The 25,045-nt window shown below is 38.7% G+C and overlaps 1 protein-coding gene across 1 annotated transcript in view; it reads right to left on the bottom strand.

Annotated features, from left to right (window-relative positions):
• TTN (titin) overlaps positions 1-24,732 on the bottom strand; it is a 326,833-nt gene extending 302,101 nt beyond the window's left edge. The window contains 3 exon segments of the mRNA XM_040358499.1: positions 254-457; positions 21,630-21,733; positions 24,561-24,732. Coding sequence (XP_040214433.1) covers positions 254-457; positions 21,630-21,720 — 295 coding nt within the window. The 5' untranslated portion in view covers positions 21,721-21,733; positions 24,561-24,732.
• Between the last annotated feature and the right edge of the window lie 313 nt (positions 24,733-25,045).

Genomic DNA, 25,045 nt, shown 5'->3' with positions numbered 1-25,045 from the left:
CAGAGATTTTAACACTTTTATCCTCAATGATGAATAAGGGACTTGTAAACACTTGTTCATGCAAACCCCAAAAGGGGGAACTTGTTGCTAAGTGCCCCCCTACTGCTTGCTGCAACTAATTTGAGCATCTTAGTGATGTTATCATGAGTCCTTAAAAGACTTACACAAGCTGTAGGCTCATAACATGCTGTCACAGTAAGGGTGATCAATGAACTACATCTTTTTATTAAAAGTTCATCATCACATATCTTACCTGTAACAAGTAGCTCAGCTGTGCTAGTTGCTTGTCCTGCTCCATTGGCGGCTCTTAGGGAATATCTTCCACTGTTTGTTGCTGTAACGGCGGGGATTACAAGTTTAGCGCGGCCATCGCTAAACGAGATCTGCACGCCGGACAGTGTTGCAGCGGAAATAATCTGGCCATCCCTAAACCAGCTCACCTCAGGAACTGGAAAACCTATGGAGAAAAGATAAAACATGTTAAAATCATTTCTAGTATAATAAATATATCCTAACAGTGAACAATTTAATAGATAATTTAGGGCCTGTGTCACTAATGTATGGGCTTTTGATCGCATCAGACAAGTCTATGGGAATGCAAAACCTGCTTAAATTAAGTGAAATGCAGGTTAGAAGTAAGTCAACTGCACTTTTTGCCATCAATAAATTCCTAATTACCTCTGAAGTGTCTCAAACTGATGCTATCGACCCTTAGTAAGTGATACTTTTCTATAGTATAGCAATTGCATTAGGTATATGGCAGTGTTCCATATAAATAGTACATCTTTCATAAAAATTAGCAAAGCAAAATAAAAATCAATTTGCTTAATTACAAATAAATGATTGCATTTTTTTTAAATATTTCATAGTCACGTATTTGATAGTTTAGAAGCACCTTGTAATGAAAGTTCTATACATTGTCAATTTTATTAGAATAAAATAACACCTAATTGGTTGCTTTGGACAAAGCCATCCTATTTCTACCTAATTTCTAGTCACAAATTTAATTGTCTAAAATGGCTACATTATATACATAAGAAGGCAGGATTCCCTCATCTGAAGGTTACAATAAATGCAGTAATTATATTGCATAGTGTTTATAAGGTAGATGTAACAGAGCTGTGCTTTAGGGCTTCAGTGCATAGCCATGGTCATGTTTTGTGGCCACATAAAGCCTTTCAACTGCAACTGTACGTACATGTTATCAAAAAAAATCTAATCCCAGGCTAATGCTGGCTGGCTACTCCACGAAAAATCTTCCGAACGAACTTTCGAAAAACGAACGTTCGGTCGTGAGCGCAAACGATAGTGCCATCATGTAATGACCAATAAATCGTTCAGTGGACATAAATAAAAAAAATTTGGTTAGTTTTTTTTACATATACCTAGTACAGAAAGTTTGGACGGGAAACGCATTAACCTTCCGATTCCAAAAGTGTCCTTAGTTTTTTCGGCTCAGAAAGCGTCCCAACGATTATCGATTTTGTGCCCATTAACTGGCCGAAAAACGAAAGAACTGTCTGAACGACCGATTTTCGGCCAAATTTTCATATAGTGTATGGCCAGCATAAGTCTAGGTTCACATTGAAGTGATTTGTCATGGCATTTGAGAGATCAAATCGCATGACAAGTCGCAGCATATTGGAGGCAATGGCACTGTTCCAATCGGTGCGACAACGATTTTGCGGCGCCGCACCGATTTGCAAAAGTAGTTTGTTTACCAATTTTGTTGATTTCAGTTGCGACTTCAATAGACAACTGTGCATGAAGCCACACAGATGACTATCAAGTAGCACTTTAAATCACGCTGACCTTGCTACTTTGAAAGTGCACTACTTCAAGTGAAGTAGCGTGCTTTCAAAGTAGCATCAATGTGAACCAGGGCTTAAGTTGAAAGATCTGTTCTCCTAAAACTCATAATCAGTTTGAATCCCCCAACAGGCAGAATAAATTTAATAGTAGAAGGAATGATACTTCATGGTATGAAGATGAACCTAGAACTTCAGTAAACTTGAGTTCCATTGAGAGGTGGGTGATTTAATCAATCAGCATCCACCAATTAATAAAAAAACTATTTTAGGTAGGCTAATTCTTTTGGAGCTTCTGGTTATACTCACATGAAATATTATCCAGATGTGGAAATTACCACTTATGTTAAAGGTATTGTATAGCAATTTTGCATTAAGGTCAGGACCAAAGGATAATATTTTACAATAATCTTTTATCTTTTCCATCTTAAGCCAGCAGGTGAGGCTCAAGTGCTTTATACTCCAGACTCTCCTTATCTGCCCTGCTAAAATGACCAGTTTACAGAGCTCAACAGTTGAAGGTCACATTTACAGTCAGAACTTAATGAATCACACAGTGACACCTCGTCCTCCCTAATCCCTCCTGATGTGTACAGAGGGCTCCATACAAAATACATACAAAGAATGCCTTAATTTCACAATAATGGTTCAGAAAACTGGAGTGCATGGCTAAACTGTGTTGTCCTGTACAGTATAAGAGGACAACACACGCTATACATATTAAGGCTAATATTCACACCTGGTGTTTCTGGGACATGCGTTTTGCCATGCCTTTTTTTTAGAAAAACACTGCAAATGTGCTGCAAATGCGTGTCATGCTTGGGGTGCCATTAATTGTTAATGGCACCCCAAGCGTGGTAAATGCATGGCAAATGTGCCAAAACGTGCTGTGAAAAAAGCACCACGCTCCACTCCAAAAAAGGTTCTGGAGCTTCTTTAGGGTGTTTGTTATGCTTAGAGCAGCCAAATCAAATGAATGGGCTGCCCTATGCGCTACAAGTCAAAATGTGCAAAAAAAACACAAAATGCAAGTTTCCACTATGCTCAGGTGTGAATCCAGTGTAAATGCCATTTTGCAACATCATAAACGGTAGAATAGTACTTCATTACATAATAGGTCACACGTTTAGTTATTACAGTTTCAGGAGCCATATATATTTTTTATGACTTAGAATATTTTTATATATAAGTAAATACAATGTGTTAGATAGCCAAAATGCTTTTAGAAAACTGCAAGGAGACTCCATGACGTTGAGCATCTCACATAACTACTGCACCCAAAATAAGTTAAAGTTATGTCTAAAGCTCTGGGTTCAATTTATACTACTCAACTGAAAACTGATTTCTCAGCTTTGCGTGATCTTTCCTTTGATTACAGTGACCCTTTAACCATGAACTCCTAATGCTATCAAGTGGAAACATTTCCAGAACAAACAAACTTCCATAAAATTCCAAATTTTGGTTTCTCTCCAAAAAACTAATTGGGGATTTCTTCCAATGGGGACACTAGTTTTGGTGATCTGAGGGTCCCTAAGGAGGTACCTTAATTTGAAGGGATTTCTTCTCATTTCCTGTTCGGCTAGGTAGAGAAGAGAGGGGAAATCTCTGCAATGTGACAAGGAAGGAGCTTATAACCCTCCCTTAGGCCTAGTACACATGGGCCAAATTTTGACCCGTGTGTAGGGCAGCAGGTCCGACAGAAGCTGGCCATTAGGTCAGCCAGTCGGCTCCCAGTCAGAGTGTTCTGGAGTATTCTGGTGGGGAGGCTGTCCCCCTGAACAATAGAACATTGCATAGTTAGTACAGTGGCTCTGACCTGTTTTTTTGTCCTTCAGCACACTGGGTTGAATGGAAAAAAACTAGCAGTGTGTACCAGGCGTTACTCTATCCAAAATAGAAAAAAGGTTTTGCTTATAGTTTTACTTTGACCCTAACTTTTATATTTCAATTTGGGATGAGTAGAGGTTAAATAGTCTACTAAGGTCTTGTACCTCTAAAGATTCTAGTGACACAATTTCCATGCAGTTATTCATATCTCTACCCTCTACCACAATCACTTTCTCACAACTGAAGTTTACAGTTATTTATTTATGACACGCTATCAAAAAATCTATTTGGGAAGCGTGACACCATCTTATGGTTTTGTAATGGCCACAGCACTTGGCCAGAACTGGGAATTGTGATGTTTAAAAATATCTTGCCCCTAGAGCCATTGAGAACTATAAAAGGATAGGCAAGGCAAGGAAAGGCACGTGATAAATCTCTTTGGTGAGTATTAGAATTTGAACACTAGTTTTGGGAGAAGTTGGTCTTTTTGTCCTTACGACATTCCAAGCAGGGTAAAGCCAATCACAGACTGTAGCATGTGCCACTCAATTTTACTTGTTACAATGGGGGCGATTTACTTAAACTGGAGAACACAGAATATGGTGCAGCTGTGCGTGGTAACCACAGGTAATCAGCATGTATGTAACATGGTAATCAGCTGCTAGGTTTTATTGTCAAACCTTATTTAAACAAGCTAAAGTTAAAAGCTGATTTGTTACTATGCATAGCCACACCAGGTTATGTGGGCTCCAGTTTTAGTAACCCCCCCCCCCCCCAATGCTGGAGTGATTGAACTTTTGTTAATAGAACGATTGTTGAATTTAGATCAAGCAGCAGCTACCTGTGGTTATAATTATTGTTTATTCATTTTCTCCAGGAGCGCATAGTATTCTGGATATACAGAGTTTTTAAATCCACCCCCCAATGTCTACAAAAATCTGCGGGGAAATATTTGCCAACTGTGCCCATGGATTAGCTTGAACAAAAAACTGGCAACGGCTATTAAACTTAATGCACTGATATTTTTGTTGTATGTTTAAGATGGCTTCTATTTTGATAATAGTTTAAAGATACAAAATGTATGCATTTTATTAGCTAACAGAAGATATTTATTATAACAGCTTTAGGCTGCATTCACTTTTAGCATTTTGGGAACGTGCACAAAATAGCGCTGCGTTTTTGTGCCACACAATTAGGGCAGCCCATTGATTTCACACAATTTTTAATGCCAAGTAAGAATACAGTCTGAAACGTCATGTGTGCTGTGAAGGGTTTCAAGTCCAGGTGCATTGCCCACTACTGTAAGAGTCTGTTGGGAACCTTTCAAAATGAATGGATCTGTAACAAACCGTGTGCCGCCTGCTATATTGTGTCGCTGTGACTTGGACCTCTGGGCCTAAAACACATACATGCACAACTTCAGAAACACCATATCTGGCACCAACTGCCATAATCAATGCTTGAAACAGTTTCCTTTCAGTCTGTGACCCCCATGGGGGCGGGGATTTCAATTCACTGCCTGTCCTAATTACCTTTCTGGGACAGGAAATTAGATGTTGATTAGATTTGGAATCTAACCTTGGCATGGGCAAAGGTTCTAAACCTTTTCCGCTCTATCAACAACAATAAAACATAAAAACAAAAAAATGTGAGCAGATTTCTACTTTAACTTTAGCTGACAATGGAGTACAACACAACTCGGCATACTGAACATAGTGCAAAGATAACAAGTGATGCTCAGCAACATATCACATAAAGTTGTGATTTATTTCATAGCCATCAGATCATGGAAAGATATGTTTTTCTTGGTTGCTATAAGTAGATGACCATTTCCTATTGCTTTATTGTTAAAATCCAGTTGAGACCTGATCCACGTAGCAGTGCGCAACAACCTATGGTAATCACCAACTAACTTCAGGCTGTCTACATTTACTGTATTTAACTGAACTATAGTTGTTTGTCATAACAGTAAAATCAATAGTGCTCACACCATTCTATCAAAAAAAGTTCTTTTGAATGCACGCCAAATAATTTTCACAAATTAAGCTGACCATTTAAACACTGTGGTGAAAAAAACTATTAAATGCAACAGTACACAAAATATATATTTGAATCAATCAAATGCATTCGAAAAAATTTGAACATGTTTAGCATGAAAACGTGCTCACAGGAAATTATTTAGAGACAGTAAAAAAACATTTAGGACCAATCAATTTTGTATTGTGGATTTATGGAATTATTTTGACAAAAACTACCAACTTTCAGGCACTTCTAGCTTGCAATCAAGAGTATGTAGCCAAAACAGGTGAAAGTCACTAACCCAGCTGCTCAGACTATTCCACTAGGAGTTGGGGAATGATAATCCAAAAAAACACACAAACCAGAGTGCTATATAAAAAGTGACCACAAGATGGTGCTGTAATGTATAGATATATCAGTTCATTGTAATGGGATCTCAGAAATCAGTCATCATATATGAAAATAATCCAAAAGTAAAAAGTTTAAGAACAAAGAATGGCATCATCATATCGGAAATTCCGACTGTGTGTATGCCCCATCGGAGTAATTTCATCGGAAATTCCGATGAATTCCATCGGAGAACATATTCTCTTTTCCTCCGATGGAATTTCCTGCCAAGAAAAACGGTCGTCTGTATGCGTACCTGTTCCATTGGAAACCCGCACATGCTCAATAAGAGTTTGACGCATGCGCGGTAGCATACAAGTTTAGTGAAGGGTGTAGCAAGATGGCGGCGACGGCATCGAATGTGATGAGCGCCGGATCGTCGTAGTCGATGACGTCACTGCGTTCTTGCCAATCGACGGTTCTTTTGAATGGCTGTCTGTATGCACGGCAAGCTTGCCAGGAATCCCGTCAGGAAAACCATTTTTTTCTTGACGGGATTGACGGCTGTGTGTACAGGGCTTTAGACTTTTAAAGCCATTCTTTGTACTTAAAGCGTTTGTTAACCTAACACTTCATATTCCTGATAAGTGCTTGTATGAGAAAGTCTCCTATTCTCTTTCTATTGCTTCCTTTATATGAATCTCTGGTGTTCCTTCCAGTCCCCTTGCTTTCCTATTAAAAACTGACCACAATAAGTAGGACAGCACACAGTGGCCAGTTCTTTAGCTGTACTGGGAACTCAGTATACTCTCCTCCAATGATCAGACTTGTCCTGACACGCCTCCACTGCATAGCCATTCACTGGGAAGCTCAATGTGCTGCTGCTTCTCCTTACCTAGCTCTTATACAGCTGATAACAGAAGGAATGTAATCAATTATAAAAAAGGGAAAAGGGTATTTATCATGTTTTTTTGTATCTATACAAAAATGTTGTGCCTTTCATTTCTATTTTAAAGTGAATGGCTTGTTTTACAAGGTGATCATTTACAATAACTTTGGATAAAAGTTTTACCCTTCGGATCATTTGCATATAGGATTGATATGTGAGGTCCTTTTGCAATGAACTGATATATATATACATTACAGCACCATCTTGTGGTCACTTTTTCATATAGCACTCTGGTTTGTGTATTTCTATGGAGTTATTTTGACACATAGGGACATCAATAGCAAAATCTAATTCCCCACCCCCATTCAACAGTCTCACTCCCACTGCAGTATTTTGCCTTCCAAAAAATACATTTAAAAAATCCAACAGAAAAAATAAGATCTTAAAATAAGCTCACATGCACAGATACGTCAAGTGTATATAGAGACAAAAGTTAATTTTTTGTTTATTTTTTCATAACCTTAGCATGAAAAAGGTTAGAACTTTTGCTATGTTTTAGTCTGTTACAACGTGACGAATGTGCTATCTCCATTCCGAACGCTAGTTTTACCAGACCGAGCGCTCCCGTCTCATAGCGTACACATGACCGTTTTTCACTACATGAATTAGAACGTCGTGAAAAACAACGAGAAAAATAGAGTAGGTTCTAAATTCTTAACAGCCATTTTTCTCATTCGAGAAAAAGGCTCTGGAGCCTACACACAACCGTTTTTTCACGACCAATTTAAAAAATTTCATTTTTCTCATCATGAAAAACATGTGTGTACGCGGCATAAGTCTTCCAATGAGAAATCCTATTTTGGAGACAACTATCATAGAAGGAAATTCCATCAACTTTAGAGATTTCCTCACACTTCCTGTTCTGCTTCTAGAACAGAACATAAAGGGAAATCTCCCCAATAGGACACAGGGAGCTAGAAATAAACTGACAGTGGCCTATCTCCACTACTATAGCTTGGGCTATACATTTACTTTAAAGTGGAGTTCCACCCATTTTTTTATGTTTGTCTGTGCTGCATGCTCTAATCTCATAGTGTTCAGAATGGACAATTTTTATTTAATTTGTTGCTTGTAAATACCTTTATTTTGTAGTCCTTCATTACTTCCTCCTCCTTATTAGCCTAGGCTATTTGCAAGGGTTTCTGGGATAGGCATCATGTTTCCCAGTAGTCCTTGCAAACCTGACTGAAACCTATTACATTGCTTGTGCACTGAGCAAGTGCGAGATATGCAAAGCTGAAATCCAGGAAGTCATACAGTCTGGCTTCATGATGCCCACACTTAAGATGGCCACGGTCTATTTCTAGATTATAAACTATCTAAATGCTGTAACAACCTAACAAAACGGACCTTAGTTTACAGACTAACTTTACTAGAATACATTAAGCTTGTGTATTACAGGGGTATTTATATTTAAAAAGTGAAATTGTGGCCGGAACTCCCCTTTAAGATCACAAAAGATTTAAAATGCATGGCTCGAGTGATCATTTAAATGGTAATAAAAAGCATGCATTTGAATTGAAATGCTAAATAGTTTGTGCTTGACAGACGCCTTTGTATGTATATTTTGAGCAGTGGTTGACATTTGGAACCAACATTGTGGCATGCCTTAAAGTGGAATTAAACGCAAATATAAAAAAAAACAAAAAACAATGAAAGGCCGGGTTTTTATGATGGAAGAGACCGCATTGATTTCCTGCCTGTCAGCAGTATGTACACTTAGCCGTGCATGCGCAGCTTAGAGTACATTTATGGCACCGCTCTGTGATGTGATGAGATGACTCCGTGCCCAATAGTGACATCATCCAGCCTAGCCATTTCAGCAGTTGAACAGAGCCAATGCAGTAGAAAGACCAGGTGAGGATGTATGCACCCAAGCACTGACAACACAGCGCTGGAGGGTATCCTTTGTCATGTAAATCTGTTATAATGTGCTAGTATGCAAATACACGAGTACACTAGCACATTATGGCATTAACCTCCCATTTATAATTAGTTTTTTTTATGGAGTTTAATTCCGCTTTAAAATGGATACCATGCGCCATTCAGCAATCTAGGCCCTTTGGCACCTCCAAGGCACGTCGACAAAATGTCCACAAAAGATCAGCAGGGGACTTCACTTTTCCTAACCACTTGTGGACCTCCCACCATACATATACTGTGGCAGGGTGGCGGCTCTGCACCTAGTACGTGATCACACAATTCTGGGTCTGGTGCGCTCGGCGACCCACTACCGCTATGGTTAGACACAGTGGGAGCTGATCTGCAGGTACCACGGACTCAATATCCACTGGCACCCACCGATCATTAGGCAGAAAGCCAGAGCCGAGATCTGCCTATGTCAACAAGGCAGCTCGCCGTTCTGTCAGTAGGGAAGGCATCGAACATGGATCAATGCCTTCCCCTAGTAAAAGAACCTCCCACACTGTTAGAAAACTCTGGCTAGGCACACAGTTAACCATTTGATCGCCCCTGATGTTTAAGCCCTTCCCAGCCAGTGTCATTACTACAGTGACAGTGCATATTTTTAGCACTGATCACTGTATTAGTGTCACTGGTCCCCAAAAAGTGTCAAAACTGTCAGTTAGTGTCCCACCTGTCCGCTGCAATATTGCAGTCCAGCTATAAGTCGCTGATCGCCACCATTACTAGTAAAATAAATAAAAATATCCCATAGTTTGTAGATGCTATAACTTTTGCGCAAACCAATCAATATACGCACAGTATATAACACAGTTTACTATGCTTGAGTGACAAATGGACGCAGACATGATTGGTACCAATCACTCATTGTGTTCATTCAGGAAAGGAAGGGATCAGTAAATGACATATTTACAGTACTGACCCCTTCCTCTGCTCTCTGTTCTGAAACATCCCAATTTCAAGGCAGCAGCTGCTGGCAGGAGAGCAGAGGTGGGAAACCAGAAGCGCTGTGGGGGAAATGGGGCACACAGGGGGGCCCAGACAGCAGATGGAAGGGGCACATGTGCTAGAACCACTCCCCCTGCAGTGCGGGAGGGATAAAGAGGAGGAGAAGCTGGCAGTGTGGCAGGGGGAGATCAATGTCTGCAATAAGATAGTACAGCAGGACCTCCTGCTTAGCAGATGCCTGGACCCCCCTGTTGAACTGATGGGGCCCGGGCCCAGTACAGGGCTGGCTGTACTGTCTTATCAGCAGCCCTGGTGTTGAGCATACAAGTTTGACTGTTGTAAGGCTTATTTAACCATAGATTCTTTATGGCTTTTGTTTTTCTATTGTACTTCTGAGCCAAAGTATGCCCGAAAAGGCTCTGTTTTGTAACCTACATTTTGAAAATTTAAATAAAAATAACTTAACCACTTAACTACTTCATATCTGCAGGCCGTATATATACGTCCTGGGCTTTGTGGTGGTATATCTGAATGATTGGGGCAGCTACAGGCATCATTCAGATATTGCCGGTTTCAGCCAGCGATTCCCTACACCATAAGAATGATCATAGCGGCTGTTTTGGCATTTGATCATTCTTACGGGCGGCAAAAGGGGACGTCCCCCCCTCCCGCCTCCCTCTGGTGCTTCTACCGACTCACCTGTGTGTGAGTCGGTGAAGGGATCCGCCGGCCCTGGATGCTGATCATAGAGATTTCTGGCGGACCAGATTGTTGTAGGAGTCTCTATAATCGTCGGAGGCAGGGCGCGATGTTATGACATCACGCCCGGCCTCTGCATTAAAAGAAAATGCGCTGATTCGACTAGGAAGCGGTGATCGTTTTTTTATTTTTTTTATTTTAGGCTTCCCAGCCTAGAGGTGAGATGTGGGGTCATATCTCACCGTAAAGAGGACCTGTCATGTCATATTCCTATTACAAGGGATATTTACATTCCTTTGTAATAGGAATAAAAGTGATCACATTTTTTTTTAAAGTGTCAAAATATAAATATTTAAGGTAAAAGTAACAATAAATATATATCATTTTTTTTAAAGTGCCCCTTTCCCCGTGTGCTCGCACACAGAAACGAACGCATACATAAGTCCCGCCCATATATGAAAACGGTGTTCAAACCACACATGTGAGGTGTCGCCGTGAACAATAGAGTGAGAGCAATAATTCTAGCCCTAGACCTCCCCTGTAACTCAAAACATGTAACCAGTAAAAAAAAAATTAAAGCGTCGCCTATGGGGATTTTTAAGTACCGAAGTTTGGCGCCATTCCACGAGCGTGTGCAATTTTGAAGCGTGACATGTTAGGTATCTATTTACTCGGTGTAACTTCATCTTTCACATTATGTAAAAAAATGGTGCTAACTGTTTTGTTTTTTTTAAAGCACAAAACTGTTTTTTTTTTCCAAAAAAAATGCTTTTGAAAAATTGCTGCGCAAATACCATGCGAGATAAAAAGTTGCAATGACTGCCATTGTATTCTGTAGGGTCTTTGCTAAAAAAAAAATGTATAGTGTTTGGGGGTTCTATGTAATTTTCTAGCAAAAAAAATTGTATTTTTACATGTAGGAGCGAAGTGTCAGAATTGGCCCGGATGGGTCACATAACATTTACATAAAACACGCCCCCCTGTTCCACATTTGAATTAGGCGGGCTTACGCTGGCCTATTTACACTACGCCGCCGCAACTTACGGAGCAAGTGCTTTGAGAATACTGCACTTGCCCGTCTAAGGCCTAGTACACACAAGAGGATTATCCGCTTGAAACGGTCTTCCGGACCGTTCCCGCGGATAAATCCTCTGGCGGATTTTGATCTGATGGTTGTACTAACCATCAGATCGAAATCCGCGCGGAATATATCCGCGGTGACGTGTCGCGGCGACGTGCGCGACGCTGGAAGGTAAAGACTTCCCACGCATGCGTCGAATCATTACGACGCATGCGAGGGAGGGGATCGGACGGATTGATCCGGTGAGTCTGTACAGACCACCGGATCAATCCACTGGACAGCATTCCAGCGGATAGATTTCTTAGCATGCTAAGAAATTTTTATCCGCTGGAAATCCATCGGCCCGAAAAATATCCATACACACCACAGGATCTATCCGCTGAAACCGATCCGCGGATAAATACCAGCGGATAGATCCTCTCGTGTGTACGGGGCCTAAGTTGCGGAGGCGTAGCGTAAATAGGATACGCTACGCCGGAACAAAGATAAGCTCTTCTACGAGAATCTGGCCCTATGTGTCTTAGAACATTTATAAACTATAAAAGTAGCCTATTTTGATCACGCTACAACTCATCAGAATTTGATGGCCTGTCGTCTGTCAAGCAGCATCACTAATAGACTTCACCATCAGAGTGAATATAAAAGTATTCAGATCCAGTACAATGTAACTATGTATTCCTAGTTGTACTGCACTTGTCAGATTCCTTTTATTGTTTTCAGCCTCATTACATTTGAATTAGTGTGACAGAAAAAAAAAGCGAATACAGTAGTTAACACCATTGTGTTTTTCTTCCTCATTCACATCTCATTGTTAATACGTAAAATCCGCAATCTCAGTGAATTTCTATTTTAGAAAAGACAGCTGGAGTCGAGGCATTTGATTGACAGGACAACTTGTTGGAGCGCTGACAGGGCTGGGAGATGTGGGCAGATGATCAACAAATCAAACCTTTTATAGAGGAACAGCTGTCTGCCATGTAGCTTTAGAGAGGATCAGCTTTCCTGAAATAGTAACCGACAACCTCTTCCAATATCATCTGATCCTTTGAAGTGAACTTTAATGTGTCATTATTTCGCTGTGCTGCCAAAGTCAGATTATTAGTCATCCAGAGGGCAACCAACATGAAGCCAACAGGCAGGAGTGATCACCCAAGTGGCCAGAGTAAAGCCTCGTACACACAACCGAGTTTCTCGGCAAAAACCAGCAAGAAACTTGCTGGGATTTTTTTTTTGCCGAGGAAACCGGTTGTGTGTACATTTTTCGACGAGGAAACTGTCGAGGATCCCGTCGAGCCAAAAAGAGAGCATGTCTTCTTTTTCCTCGACGGGAATGGAGAAACTTGCCTTGTCGAGATCCTCGACAGCCTAACAAGGAACTCGACGAGGAAAACGATGTGTTTCGCCCTTTCGAGTTCCTCGGTCGTGTGTACGAGGCTTAGGAGCCCAATTCTGGGAGTCACATAAACAACACCACACTGACAAGTGAGCATTTTTTTATATACATCTTAATAATTAGAAGTAAGAAAATAAAATAGACTATGGTTTACAAAAATTGGAGCTTTAACAATGATTGGCCTTAAACAATTAAGCACTGTGGGGTTGATTTACTAAAACTGAAGAGTGCAAAATCTGGTGCAGCTGTGCATGGTAGCCAATCAGCTTCTAATTTCAGCTTGTTCAATTAAAGCAGTAGTAAACTGCAGTTAAAAAAAAAAAACGTCCCCTACAAAGCAATGTCATAATGTGCTAGTATGCGTTGCATACTAGCACATTAGGAAATACTATGGCCTCGTACACACGATAGGATAGCCAGAGGACAACGGTCTGAAGGACCGTTTTCATCGGTTAAAACCGATTGTGTGTGGGCCCCATAGATTATTTAACCTTCAAAATAGGAACTTGCTTTAAAATTTAACCGATAGACGCCTAACCGATAGGTCAAACCCGCGCATGCTCAGAATCAAGTCGACGCATGCTTGGAAGCATTGAATTTCTTTTTTTTATTAGCACGTCGTTGTGTTTTACATCACCGTGTTCTGACACGAACGGTTATTCAACCTATGGTGTGTAGGCGTGACGGACCATCAGTCAGCTTCATCGGTTAACCTAAGACAACGGTCCTTCAGACCATTGTCCTCTGGCTATCCTATGGTGTGTACGAGGTCTAAGAGCCGGTTCACACAGGGGCAGCACAATTTGCCGAGCGACTCGGCAAGGCGATCTGCCCACGACTTCAGAAGCGACTTGCAAAATGACTTCTGTATTGAAGTCAGTGCAAGTCGCCCTGAAGTCGTTCCAAAGTAGTACAAGAACCTTTTTCTAAGTCGGAGCGACTTGAGTCGCTCCTATTAGAATGGTTTTATTGTACAGAACGGAGCGCGACTTGTCATGCGGCTAAGTCGCCTGACAAGTCGCACCTGTGTGAAGCGGTACTGCGCTATTTTAACTGGCAATTGCACGGTCATGCAACGCTGTAAATTATGCATAAATGTTATGTAATTTTTTCCCCACAAATAGAGCTTTCTTATGGTGGTATTTGATCACCTCTGTGCTTGTTATTGTTTATGCTATAAACAAAAACTGACAATTTAAAAACTATATATATTTCTGCTATAAAACATACCAAATAAAAAATAAAATAAAATAAAATGTATTCATACATTTAGGCCAATGTATTCTGCTACATATCTTTGGTAAAACAAATCCAAATAAACATATATTTATTGGTTTACGCAAACATTATAGCGTCTACAAACTGTGGGATATGTCTATAGAATTTGTAGCAATTTTTTTTTATACTAGTAATGGCGGCGATCAGCGACTTATAGCAGGACTGCAATATTGCAGTGGACAATTGGATACTAACTGACACATTTGACACTTTGCAGGAACCAGTGACACTAGGACCACTTTTACATTGGGGTCATGGGCGCGTTAGCGCTAAAGCTCTGCTTGCTTTAGTGCTGTTTAAGCAGATCTTTCCGGCCGAAACTTTTATCCTCAAAGAAGGGGTTAAAAACTCCTGTGTTGCGACGCTTCCGAAAAGCTTTTCAGGTGCTTGGGAAGCGCTGCCCATTCATTCCAATAGGCAGGGCGTTTTGTGAGCGCTAAATACATCGCTCCCGAACCGCCCCAAATATGCTGCTTGCAGGACATTTCAATACGTCCCGCAAGCGCACCACCCCAGTGTGAAAAGTCACACTTGAATGAATGGGAGGCGGTTTTCAGATGCTTAGCAGAGGCCATTTCCAGTGCTAAAGCGCCTGAAAACTGCCCCAGTGTGAAAGGGGTCTAAGACAGTAATCAGTGCTAAAAATATGCACTGCCACTGTACTAATGACACTGGCTGGGAAGGGGTTAAACATCTAGGACGCTTAAAGGGTTAACTGTGTGCCTAGCCAGTGTTTTTGGGTAAACAGTTGCTTTCACTAGGGGAAGAGATGTATCCTAGTCCCTGCTTTGTAGGAACACAAAATGCAGTCCCCCCCCCCCTGTCAGAATGGCGATCAGAGGGCTTTCACACTGGAGCGGTGCGCTAGCAGGGCGGCAAAAAAGTCCTGCTAGCAGCATCTTTGGAGCGGTGTGTATACTGCTCCGCCAGCCCGCCTGCCCATTAAAATCGATGGGGCATCGCAGCTATACCGCCGACGCTTTGCAGTGGCTTTAACCCTTTCTCAGCCGCTAGCGGGGTAAAAGCGCCCCCTAGCGACCGAATAGTGTTGCGAAATTGATGCTAAAGCGCCGCTAAAAATAGCGGTGCTTTACCACCGACGCCGCCCCCACCCCAGTGTGAAAGGGGCCTAAGGGCGATGGTTTCATAGTTCACCTGCAGACAAATCCTGATATCATACCCACATTTGACCTCTGTCAGTGAACACTGGACTTTACTTTGTCAAGCAATCAAAAACAACAGCATGATGATGAGGATCCTGCTGTTTAAAGAAGTCATTTTGGAACATTACATGTAATTTATTAAGTCAATTAAGTCTGAATTTTTTCTGTTACCCTGGGAAACCTCATACAAAGGTGTTGGTTTACTAAAGGCAAATAGACTGTGCACTCTGCAGGTGCAGTTGTACTCACTTTCCCCAGAGATTAGTAAATGTGGTGAAGCCCTGCTGATTCCCATCATCCAATCATGTTCAAGCAAAAATATATTTTTTTTCCTTGCACCTGATCGGGTATTATTTACAAAGTGAAGGTTTACCTAATTGACATTTAAGATAAAAGAGTGCAGCTGCACTTGCAAAGTGCACAGTCTGTTTTTAGTAATTCAAACCTAAAGCATGATAGAAAAGCCATACATGTGTGTAAATAACACAATTTACAATACAAATGCTTGGCATTATGTGATATTATTTTTTCTCCAGTACTTCTTTAAGAAAATCTCTGGAACTCTGGAAAGTGCTAACAGCGTGTGTTTCATAGACATTACCTAATGCAATGAATTGTAATGTCCGTACTTTGCAAGGGTATTAAAAGGCGCTGTGGCCAAAAAAGGGCATGATGCCACCAGCCAAGAGCAATAAAACTGTGCTTAAGAAAGGACTCCATTTTTATCCATGCCATGGATTACATTACACAGCAAGTTTCTAACTATGAAACCTAAGGAACTGTATTTTATTTTCATATATAATGGATTTTATCACAACACAGCAATGTACCGTATAGTACATAATAGAATATTCCAGGGCTGTTCAACTGTAGTCTTTAAGTTGTGCATACGTAAGGACTTGGGGCACAATAATTTTCATGGTCATATACACCTAATTGGGGTTTATTCATTAAGACCGCACAAACATCAGTGTTGCTGAACATGCGTAAACTCACAGCGACCAGGTCATTTAAATTTCACCTGTTAGGAGCTGGATTTCATTGCTGACCCATGTAGCACATTTAGGCCGGGTTCACACCTATGCGAATTGTTGCGGCTTAAACTGCATCCAATTCGCATAACATTATAAAATACATTGTTTTCAATGAGGCTGGTTCACATATGTGCGATGCATTCGCACTGCGCATTGGCGAAAAAACGTGTGTGTTTTTTAGGCATTGCGGTGCGGTTTAGGTGCAAATTCAGGCCCATTATCTTCTATGGGCACGCATCTGATTCGCACATGTGTTCAGTTCTCTTCAGGGTTTCTCTCATTCAGCTCAATAAACTTTCCCCCTCCCCCTCCCCTCTCCCAGGTCTCCAAATTCGCATCTAAAACAGAGCTGATCTGCTGAACAGTTGTCTTATCTCTCTGCAAGGATAAGAGAGCTGAAATTCGCACTGCACAAGTGTGAATCCGGCCTTAATCATTAACCACTTGCCTACTTGGTATTTTTACCCCGTTCCTGCCTACGCCAATTTTCAGATTTCCGCGCTGTCACACTTTGAATGTCAATAGCGCGGTCATGCAGGGCTGTACCCATACTGTATGACATTTTTATAATTTTTTTCATACAAATTGAATTTTCCTTTAGTTGTAATTAATCACCACTGGGGTTTTTAATGTTTTACTAAACAAACTAAAAAAGACCAAAAATTTTGGTAAAAAAATATTTTTTCTTAGTTTCTGTTATAAAATTTTGCAAACAGGTAATTTTTCTTCTTCACTGATCTGCGCTGATGAGGCTGCATTAATGGGAACTTATAGACTGCACTAATGAGCACTGATAAATCGGCACCGCTAGGCACTGATACAGTACTGATAGGCTGTACTGGTGGGCACTGATGAGGCTACACTGATCTGCAGCACTGATGGGCACTGCAAGGCAGCAGTGATGAGCACTGATAGGTGGCATGGATGGACATAGATGAGGAGGCACTGATTGGCAGCACTCATGGGCACTGATAGGCAGCACTGATGAACACTAATGGGCACTGTTGAGGCTGAGATGTGGCACTGATGAACACTGATAGGCAGCACTGATATGCAGCACTGATGGGCACTAATAGGCAGCACTGATATGCAGCACAGATGGGCACTAATAGGCAGCGCTGATGGGCACTGTCACCACTGACATATGCCGCTCCATAGGAGTGAATAGAGGGTCTGATCAGGTCCACCTGAAAAACTGACAGGTGGACCTGATCGGGGTGCCCGTGTGAAAGGGGCCTTTATCTACTAAACAAAATATTTCTGTCTGTGTTGCTGGTGAAGATTGTCTTAGGATAAAGAATCAGAATCTGTGTCATGTTTTTACTGCTATGACAGGTTATATCTATCTATACAATATATCCTTCTGTGTTTTTGGAGATTTGCCCTCACTTCCTGTTCTTCTGATTTTTACCAATCAGGAAGTGAGGACAAATCTCCAAAACCACAGAAGGATATATAGATAGATATAACCTGTCATAGCAGTAAAAACATGGCAGAGGTTCTAACCATTCCTCCCTCTATCCTAAGATAATAAAGAACTTGACATACACTTGAAGCTGTGTTTGGTACTAGGCTACTAGAATAGAAAACAAGGTGAAGCAACCTTATGTGCACTTCAAACATCCAATCAAGTACAGGGAATAAAAAAAAAAAACATTAAAAAAGTTACTACACATTACTTCACCATTTAGTAAATCCGGTCAATTTGTTACATTGCACTTCGCCTCAATTCATCACAATGTTTGCTAAACATCCAATCATTCAAAGTAGAAACTATGAGGTTGATTTACTAAAGACAACTAGACTGTGTACTTTGCAAAGTGCAGTTGCTCCACAGCTTTGTAAATGAGGTAAGGCTTCACTTTGCAAATAATACCCAATCACATTCAAGGAAAATAAAAAAAAAAAACAGCATTTTGGCTTGCACATGATTGGATGATGAAAGTCAGCAGAGCTTCTGCTCATTTACTAAGCTCTGGAGCAACTGCACTTTGTAGAGTGCAAAGTCTCTTTGCCTTTAGTAAATCAACCCCTATATTATCAACTTTTCCTGCCTATAGTGAATGCTTGAAGAGCACATCGCTGCAATTCACTTCAATGCCCTTTTTTCAATGCTAACTATTTCAGGCTCAGGTACATTTGATTTTACCTAGTTTCACACTTTGTTAAATCAGGCCCTTCAAATGCCAGATGTCACATGTCTACACTTAAAACAGATGCATTATTTGGACAATGAGTGTTAGACATTATGCACATTGGCATAAAAAACACCACTTAAACAGGCGCCAAGTATATATATACATATATATATATATATATATATATATATATATATATATATATATATATATATATATATATATATATATATATATATATGTATATATATATATATATATATATATATATATATATATATATATATATTTATACTTTTTTTTTTATAAGCCTTTAAATTCAGTTCAATGTTAGCCTATGTGGCCATGCACATTAAGCATTTAGAACCATATTTTAATAACAAATTTTAGAGACATTAAAAAATGCCCCAAAATGTAATTGTAGAGGAGCTTATGAGAATAATTTAGGCATGTACGCCCTTAAACCTGCTTAAACATGCCAAAATGTATATATATGCATGTAAATGTATTCATGTGGATGGAAAAAAATTATATTAAGGCCAGTTGAAGCTCATATGCTTTTAAAAGCCATATACCTGTAAACGCACATAAACACATGTACATACACACCAAAACAAGCATTTTTGTATGCTTAAAAGGCAGAAAGGCCCAGTGTAGATAGGAGTATTTTAATACACCCATGTGTATGAAGCCTTAATAGTAAGTATAGGGACCCATACACTGACTTATTGTCATAGGTATCAATATTCCCATGAAATTCAAGCTATCTATATCTGCCTTTGTTTACCAGGGATTTTTAAAGTGGTACGAAATATACAATTCCATAAAAGCTTATTTTTTTATGCATGAATTTATTTAAAATTGCAAAAACACATAGCCCAGCACTTTTTTTTTAAAAAAACATATAGATCAATGCCTCCTAGCTCCTATGCCACCTCTATATAACATTGTCTATTCTTTAGCTCTGGCTCACACAGGCACAGGGCTGTCTTAATGCATAGGCACCCCTGGTCATTGCCCAGGGGCCCCAGATGCATGAGGGGCCCCATGATAATCTTGCATTACATCATACTTGCCAACTGTCCTGGATTTGCTGGGAAAATCACACTTTTTACTAATGGCTGTCCGGGATGGCTGTGCCCCAGACTGGTCCCAGAACCCTTACTGTGCCCTCCTGTCTCCCCCATACTGTGTTCTTTGTGTTGTATTGTCTTTGATTTGTGGCATGTTTTTTTTTTATTGTTTAAAATTTTATTGACAGTACTAATAAATACAGTGGATCCTTGGATTGCGAGTAACGCGGTTAACGAGCGTTTCGCAAGCACTGTATAAAACTTTTATTGTTTTGCTAGTGTTGTCTCGCAAAATGAGCAGGATTCAGGCCAAAGCAGTGTGCAGTACTGCGTTTGGCCTGAGGTGGGGGGCGCAAGAGCCATTTGGAAATGCTTGAAAAGACTCGGAAATACAACGTTCCCGAGCCTTTCTGAGGTTTGCCGAGGTCAGGCAAGCTGTTCTCGGGCCTTTCTGGTTGTTTCCGAGACTCTCTGGCGCCCCCCCCCCGCCTCTGGCCGCATGCTATTGAAGTCAATGCGGAACAAATTATTTTCGTTTCCAATAACTTCTATGGGGAAACTCGCTTTGATGTGCGAGTGCTTTGGATTATGAGCATTCTCCTGGAACGGATTATGCTCGTAATCCGAGGTTCCACTATATATGCTTAATTCTATTAACTATTTATACTTTGTGTAAATTGGGGCAAGCTAGAGAATTACTTTGCCCAGGGGCCCATGATGCGATTAAGACGACCCTGCACAAGCGTGGCTTTGAAGTGCAATTTGAAAGCCGCCAATCAGTGCGATTTCATGTGTGGCTTGCTGACATCTGTGCAACTTCATTAACACAGATGTCAGTGCAAATCACACATGAAATTGCACAGAAATAAAGCAGGAATCATTTTCAAAGTCGCTGCCACATGAGTCTATTTGAATAATTCCATTGCCAGCAATGTTGTGTGTCTTGTCATGCAATTTTGAACTGTCAAATCACATGACAAAGTGCACTGGTGTGAACCAGGGCTTAGTAAAGCTGGCTATGCACTAGTAGAATTTCATTCAAAATGTTTTGTTTTAAGAGCATTTATTCGATTTTCTAATCATTAATGGGACCAAATTGACATTTGTTTTCGATCATTGTAAGGATAAAAATTTGAATGTGCAGGATGGAACATCTATATTGCACAAATTCATTTCTAACAGTGTATGTGGTTTCTGTTCGGAAAAGTCAAATAATAAAAACAAGCTAAATTTTTATGTACATTCTAATGACATTTGTCAAGTCATCAAATGAACTGAGAATTTTTATTTGACTGTTTGTATGAATATTCCTAAAATATTCATACATACGTTAGTGTATAGACATCTTTAAAGATGTTGTTTGTATTTATACATCAACCAACTAAACAAAAGGCAATGCTATATAGATGGTGCGATATGAGCTTGGAGGCATCAATGTAAATATATTTTCTTTTACTTATTAAATTATTCAGCCATGTGTTGGGTATTTTATATGAATTAATGATAATAATAATTAGAAACTTTTAAGGATTTAGTTTGTGTTTTGTTTGCTTTAAAAATATTTGGAAAACAAATGGTAGCATTATTTGCACACTCATTTCTATTAAAAAACAAATAATACAATCCATCCAAAAGCCGGTTCACACAGGGGCGGCATGACTTTGGGGGTGACTCGGCAAGGCTATACTTGATAGGAAACGAACTAAACCCAGTTGAAAATTAGTTGAATAATATAATTTCTTTGCATCACTAGAAATCAGTAGAATTTTTTTAATTTACATTGTCTAGATATATTCATTTTGTGCTAAACACCTTTTTTTTAACAGAAATAAGTGCTGTACACCTTTAAACGCGAGCAAGCAGTTCTATTAGAGCAAGTCAATGGTAAAAGAGTCACAAGTATGTCACTACAATTTTTTCATGTGGCATGTAACAAAATATGATATAAATGTATTTAAAAACTACTTACCACTAATCTGAGCCTCAAAGGTTGCGGTACTACCCTCCAGTACCACAACACTTTGTAAAGGCTGTATAAACGTCGGTGCTTGTAAAGCCATGATTATAGGCACTCTGAAAAGTTAATAAAAAAAAAATGTGATGTACAACACATTCAGTAGATAAAACATAAACATTTATTGCTGCATTACATACATAGAGCATGTAATGCTGATTTAATTAATGTATTAATTTGTTTATGAATACTATATCTACCGTTCTTATTTTTAGATAACAACTAAAGATGATATATTAAAAAAAATAATGAATTTAAAATTTGTTAAGATACCGATAGAGACTTGAAGAATGGGAAGCCGAACTATAGGCGATATGTTGAAGGACCGCTTAAGCCTTCAAAAATGGCTTTAGAAGTAAAAAGTGTGTAAAAGAGCTGTTAAAATTGCTTCAGTTTTTTAGCCAACTTTTATAAAAGTAGTATGTGTTATATTTCAATATCTATCTATCTATCTATCTATCTATCTATCTATCTATCTATCTATCTATCTATCTATCTATCTATCTATCTATCTATCTATCTATCTATCTATCTGTTACTTTTTAGGCATTTATGGGTATAGGTATAATACATTTGGGGCCTAAACCAATTATCTCTCTAATATTTAAAGTATTTGTAAAGCTCTACTGCAAAATTCTTAAAAAAGTTGATGCAATTTATGTCACATGTAAAGCTGATAATGTTGATTTAATAATAAAGGCTAATAATTAATAATAACATTAACTATATGTAGCTGGATAGCATGTAGTGTGCAGCAACATAATGTGTTGAAGGACCACTTAAGCTTTTAAAAATGGCTTCAAAAGTAAAATAATTTGTAAAAGAGCTGTAAAAATTGCTTTTATTTTTTTAGCCAACTTTTATTAAAGTAGTATGTATTATATTTCACTATATATCTATCTATATATCTATATATTTTTTTAATACTTTTTAAACATTTATGGGTTATAGGTATAATACATTTGGGGCATAAACCAATTTTCTCTCTAATATTTAAAGTATTTGTAAAGGGTCTACTGCAAATTTCTTAAAAAATGAGATGCTATATAAGTCATATGTGAAGCTGATATTGTTGATTTAATAATAAAGGATAATAATGTAACATTAATTACATGTAGCTGGATAGTATGTATTGTACAGCAACACAATATGTTGACGGACCACTTAAGCTTTCAAAAATGGCTTCAGAAGTAAAAAATGTGTAAAAGAGCTGTAAAAATTGCTTTCATTTTTTTTAGCAAAATGTTATAAATGTAGTATGTGTTATATTTCAATATCTATCTATCTATCTATCTATCTATCTATCTATCTATCTATCTATCTATCTATCTATCTATCTATCTATTTTTTTTAATACTTTTTAGGCATTTATGGGTTATAGGTATAATACATTTGGGGCTTAAACCAATTATCTCTCTAATATTTTTTTAAAAAAACTTAAAAAATGAAATGCTATATAAGTCATATGTGAAGCTGATAATGTTGATTTAATAATAAATGATGTAACATTAATTACATGTAGCTGGATAGCATTCGTTGTACAGCAACACAATATTTGTGTAAAAAAAATGTGTAAAAGAGCTGTAAAAATTGCTTTCTTTTTTTTAGGCAACTTTTAGAAAAGTATTATGTGTTATATTTCAATATCTATCTCTCTATCTATCCTGTTTTAAATACTTTTTAGGCGTTTATGGGTAAAGGTAAAATATATTTGAGGCTTAAACCAATTACCTCTCTAATATTTAAGGTATTTGTAAAACCCTACTGCAAAATTCTTAAAAGATTAGATGCTATATAAGTCATATGTAAAGCTAATAATGTTGATTTAATAATAAATGATAATGATGTAACATTAATTACATGTAGCTGGATAGCATGTATTGTGCAGCAACTTTTTTATTGTTGGCAAGAAAATAATTTGACAAAAAAAAAAAAAATTCAAATGAAAAAAGTTAACATCAATATTTAATTTGTAAAAAGAGATTTCAAATACATATGTTAAATGTTTTACATAAGTTAAATTAAAAATAGAAATGGAACATTGAAAAAGTGAAAAAATAATCATGTCTTTTAATCATATGTGGTGTATCGTGTATTTTTTTTTTTATAAGGATAATCAGCACAGATCACAAAAGGGCATGTGCTAAAATTAGAACCAAGAGCTTTGATTGACAGGAGACAAGTGGCAATGGCAGGAATGACATAGATATGGGAGCAGATGATTCCCTTAAAAAGACATCAGTGCCTAGCTGATACCTCATGCATCTTATCAGAGTTATTTCTGGCATTGTGCTGTCTGAGTAACATAACCTTGTAAGTTTACATGACTACACAAAAGTACAACATAATTAAGGTTTCTCTTTTAACACATTCTTTAAGCTAAATGTGTTAACACAATACATGTATTAGTATCGTCAGTGTCTAAGTGACCATTTGAACAGACGTTTGTATTTTTTTATTTTGTTGTTCCTTACATCAGATTTAGTAAGTCAATACATACACGTATGTATGAATTAATCATACATACCTGCACACACATACACACATCTTTAGAAATGCAAATACAGGCATACCCTACTTTTAAGTACACATTGGGGTTTATTTACTAAAGCTGGAAAGTGCAAAATTAGGCTTCACTTCTGCATAGAAACCAATGAGCCTGGTTTTATTACAAAAGCTTAATTGAACAAGCTTTGGTAAGAAGCTCATTAGTTTCTATGCAAAAGTAAGCCTGATTTTGCACTTTCCAGCTTTGGTAAATAAACCCCATTGTGTACTTAAAAGTGGGGTATACCTGTACAACTCATTTTAAAATGTAGTTATATTTTTTTTTTAATTAAGTACATATGAGTTACTCTATTAACAAACAATAATTTAACTACTAACCTGATGTTTCCAGAGTGCCTAAAAGGGTTGGGACTGAGCCCAACAGTTGGAAAACGACGTCCTTATCCCAAACAGTATTGTTAGACAATCCCAGTGCATAAATGGTTGCGCCTCTGTGCCTAGAAAACAAAACTACACAGTTGTTGGTTGTGTGTAGTTTTGTTTTTCTATGCAATCCCTACACCCGAGGTAAGGCTGGGGATGCACGAACTGCTCAGAAGTGCTAACATGGTGCTTTTACCTTTTATACCCCTGATCTGCTCACAGCCCTGCTTCGTCACTTCATGGGTTGACTCTATTCGTCGGCTACCACGTGGGATACTGCAAGAGGGTGGTCCATTTTATGTAATGCCACACCTGTCACTATGACTGCTGGTGCTAAATTTGTCATTCTATAAGTTATCTTCACAGCAGAGACTCAGCATGTGCTCTGGGTGGGGGAAGTGAGTCTGTTTGTTCTAGGACTTTTTGGTAGAAAGACATAT

The sequence above is a fragment of the Rana temporaria genome, chromosome 6 (genome assembly GCF_905171775.1).
Source record: "Rana temporaria chromosome 6, aRanTem1.1, whole genome shotgun sequence".
NCBI lineage: Eukaryota > Metazoa > Chordata > Amphibia > Anura > Ranidae > Rana > Rana temporaria.
This window is presented reverse-complemented; position numbering and strand designations above follow the sequence as displayed.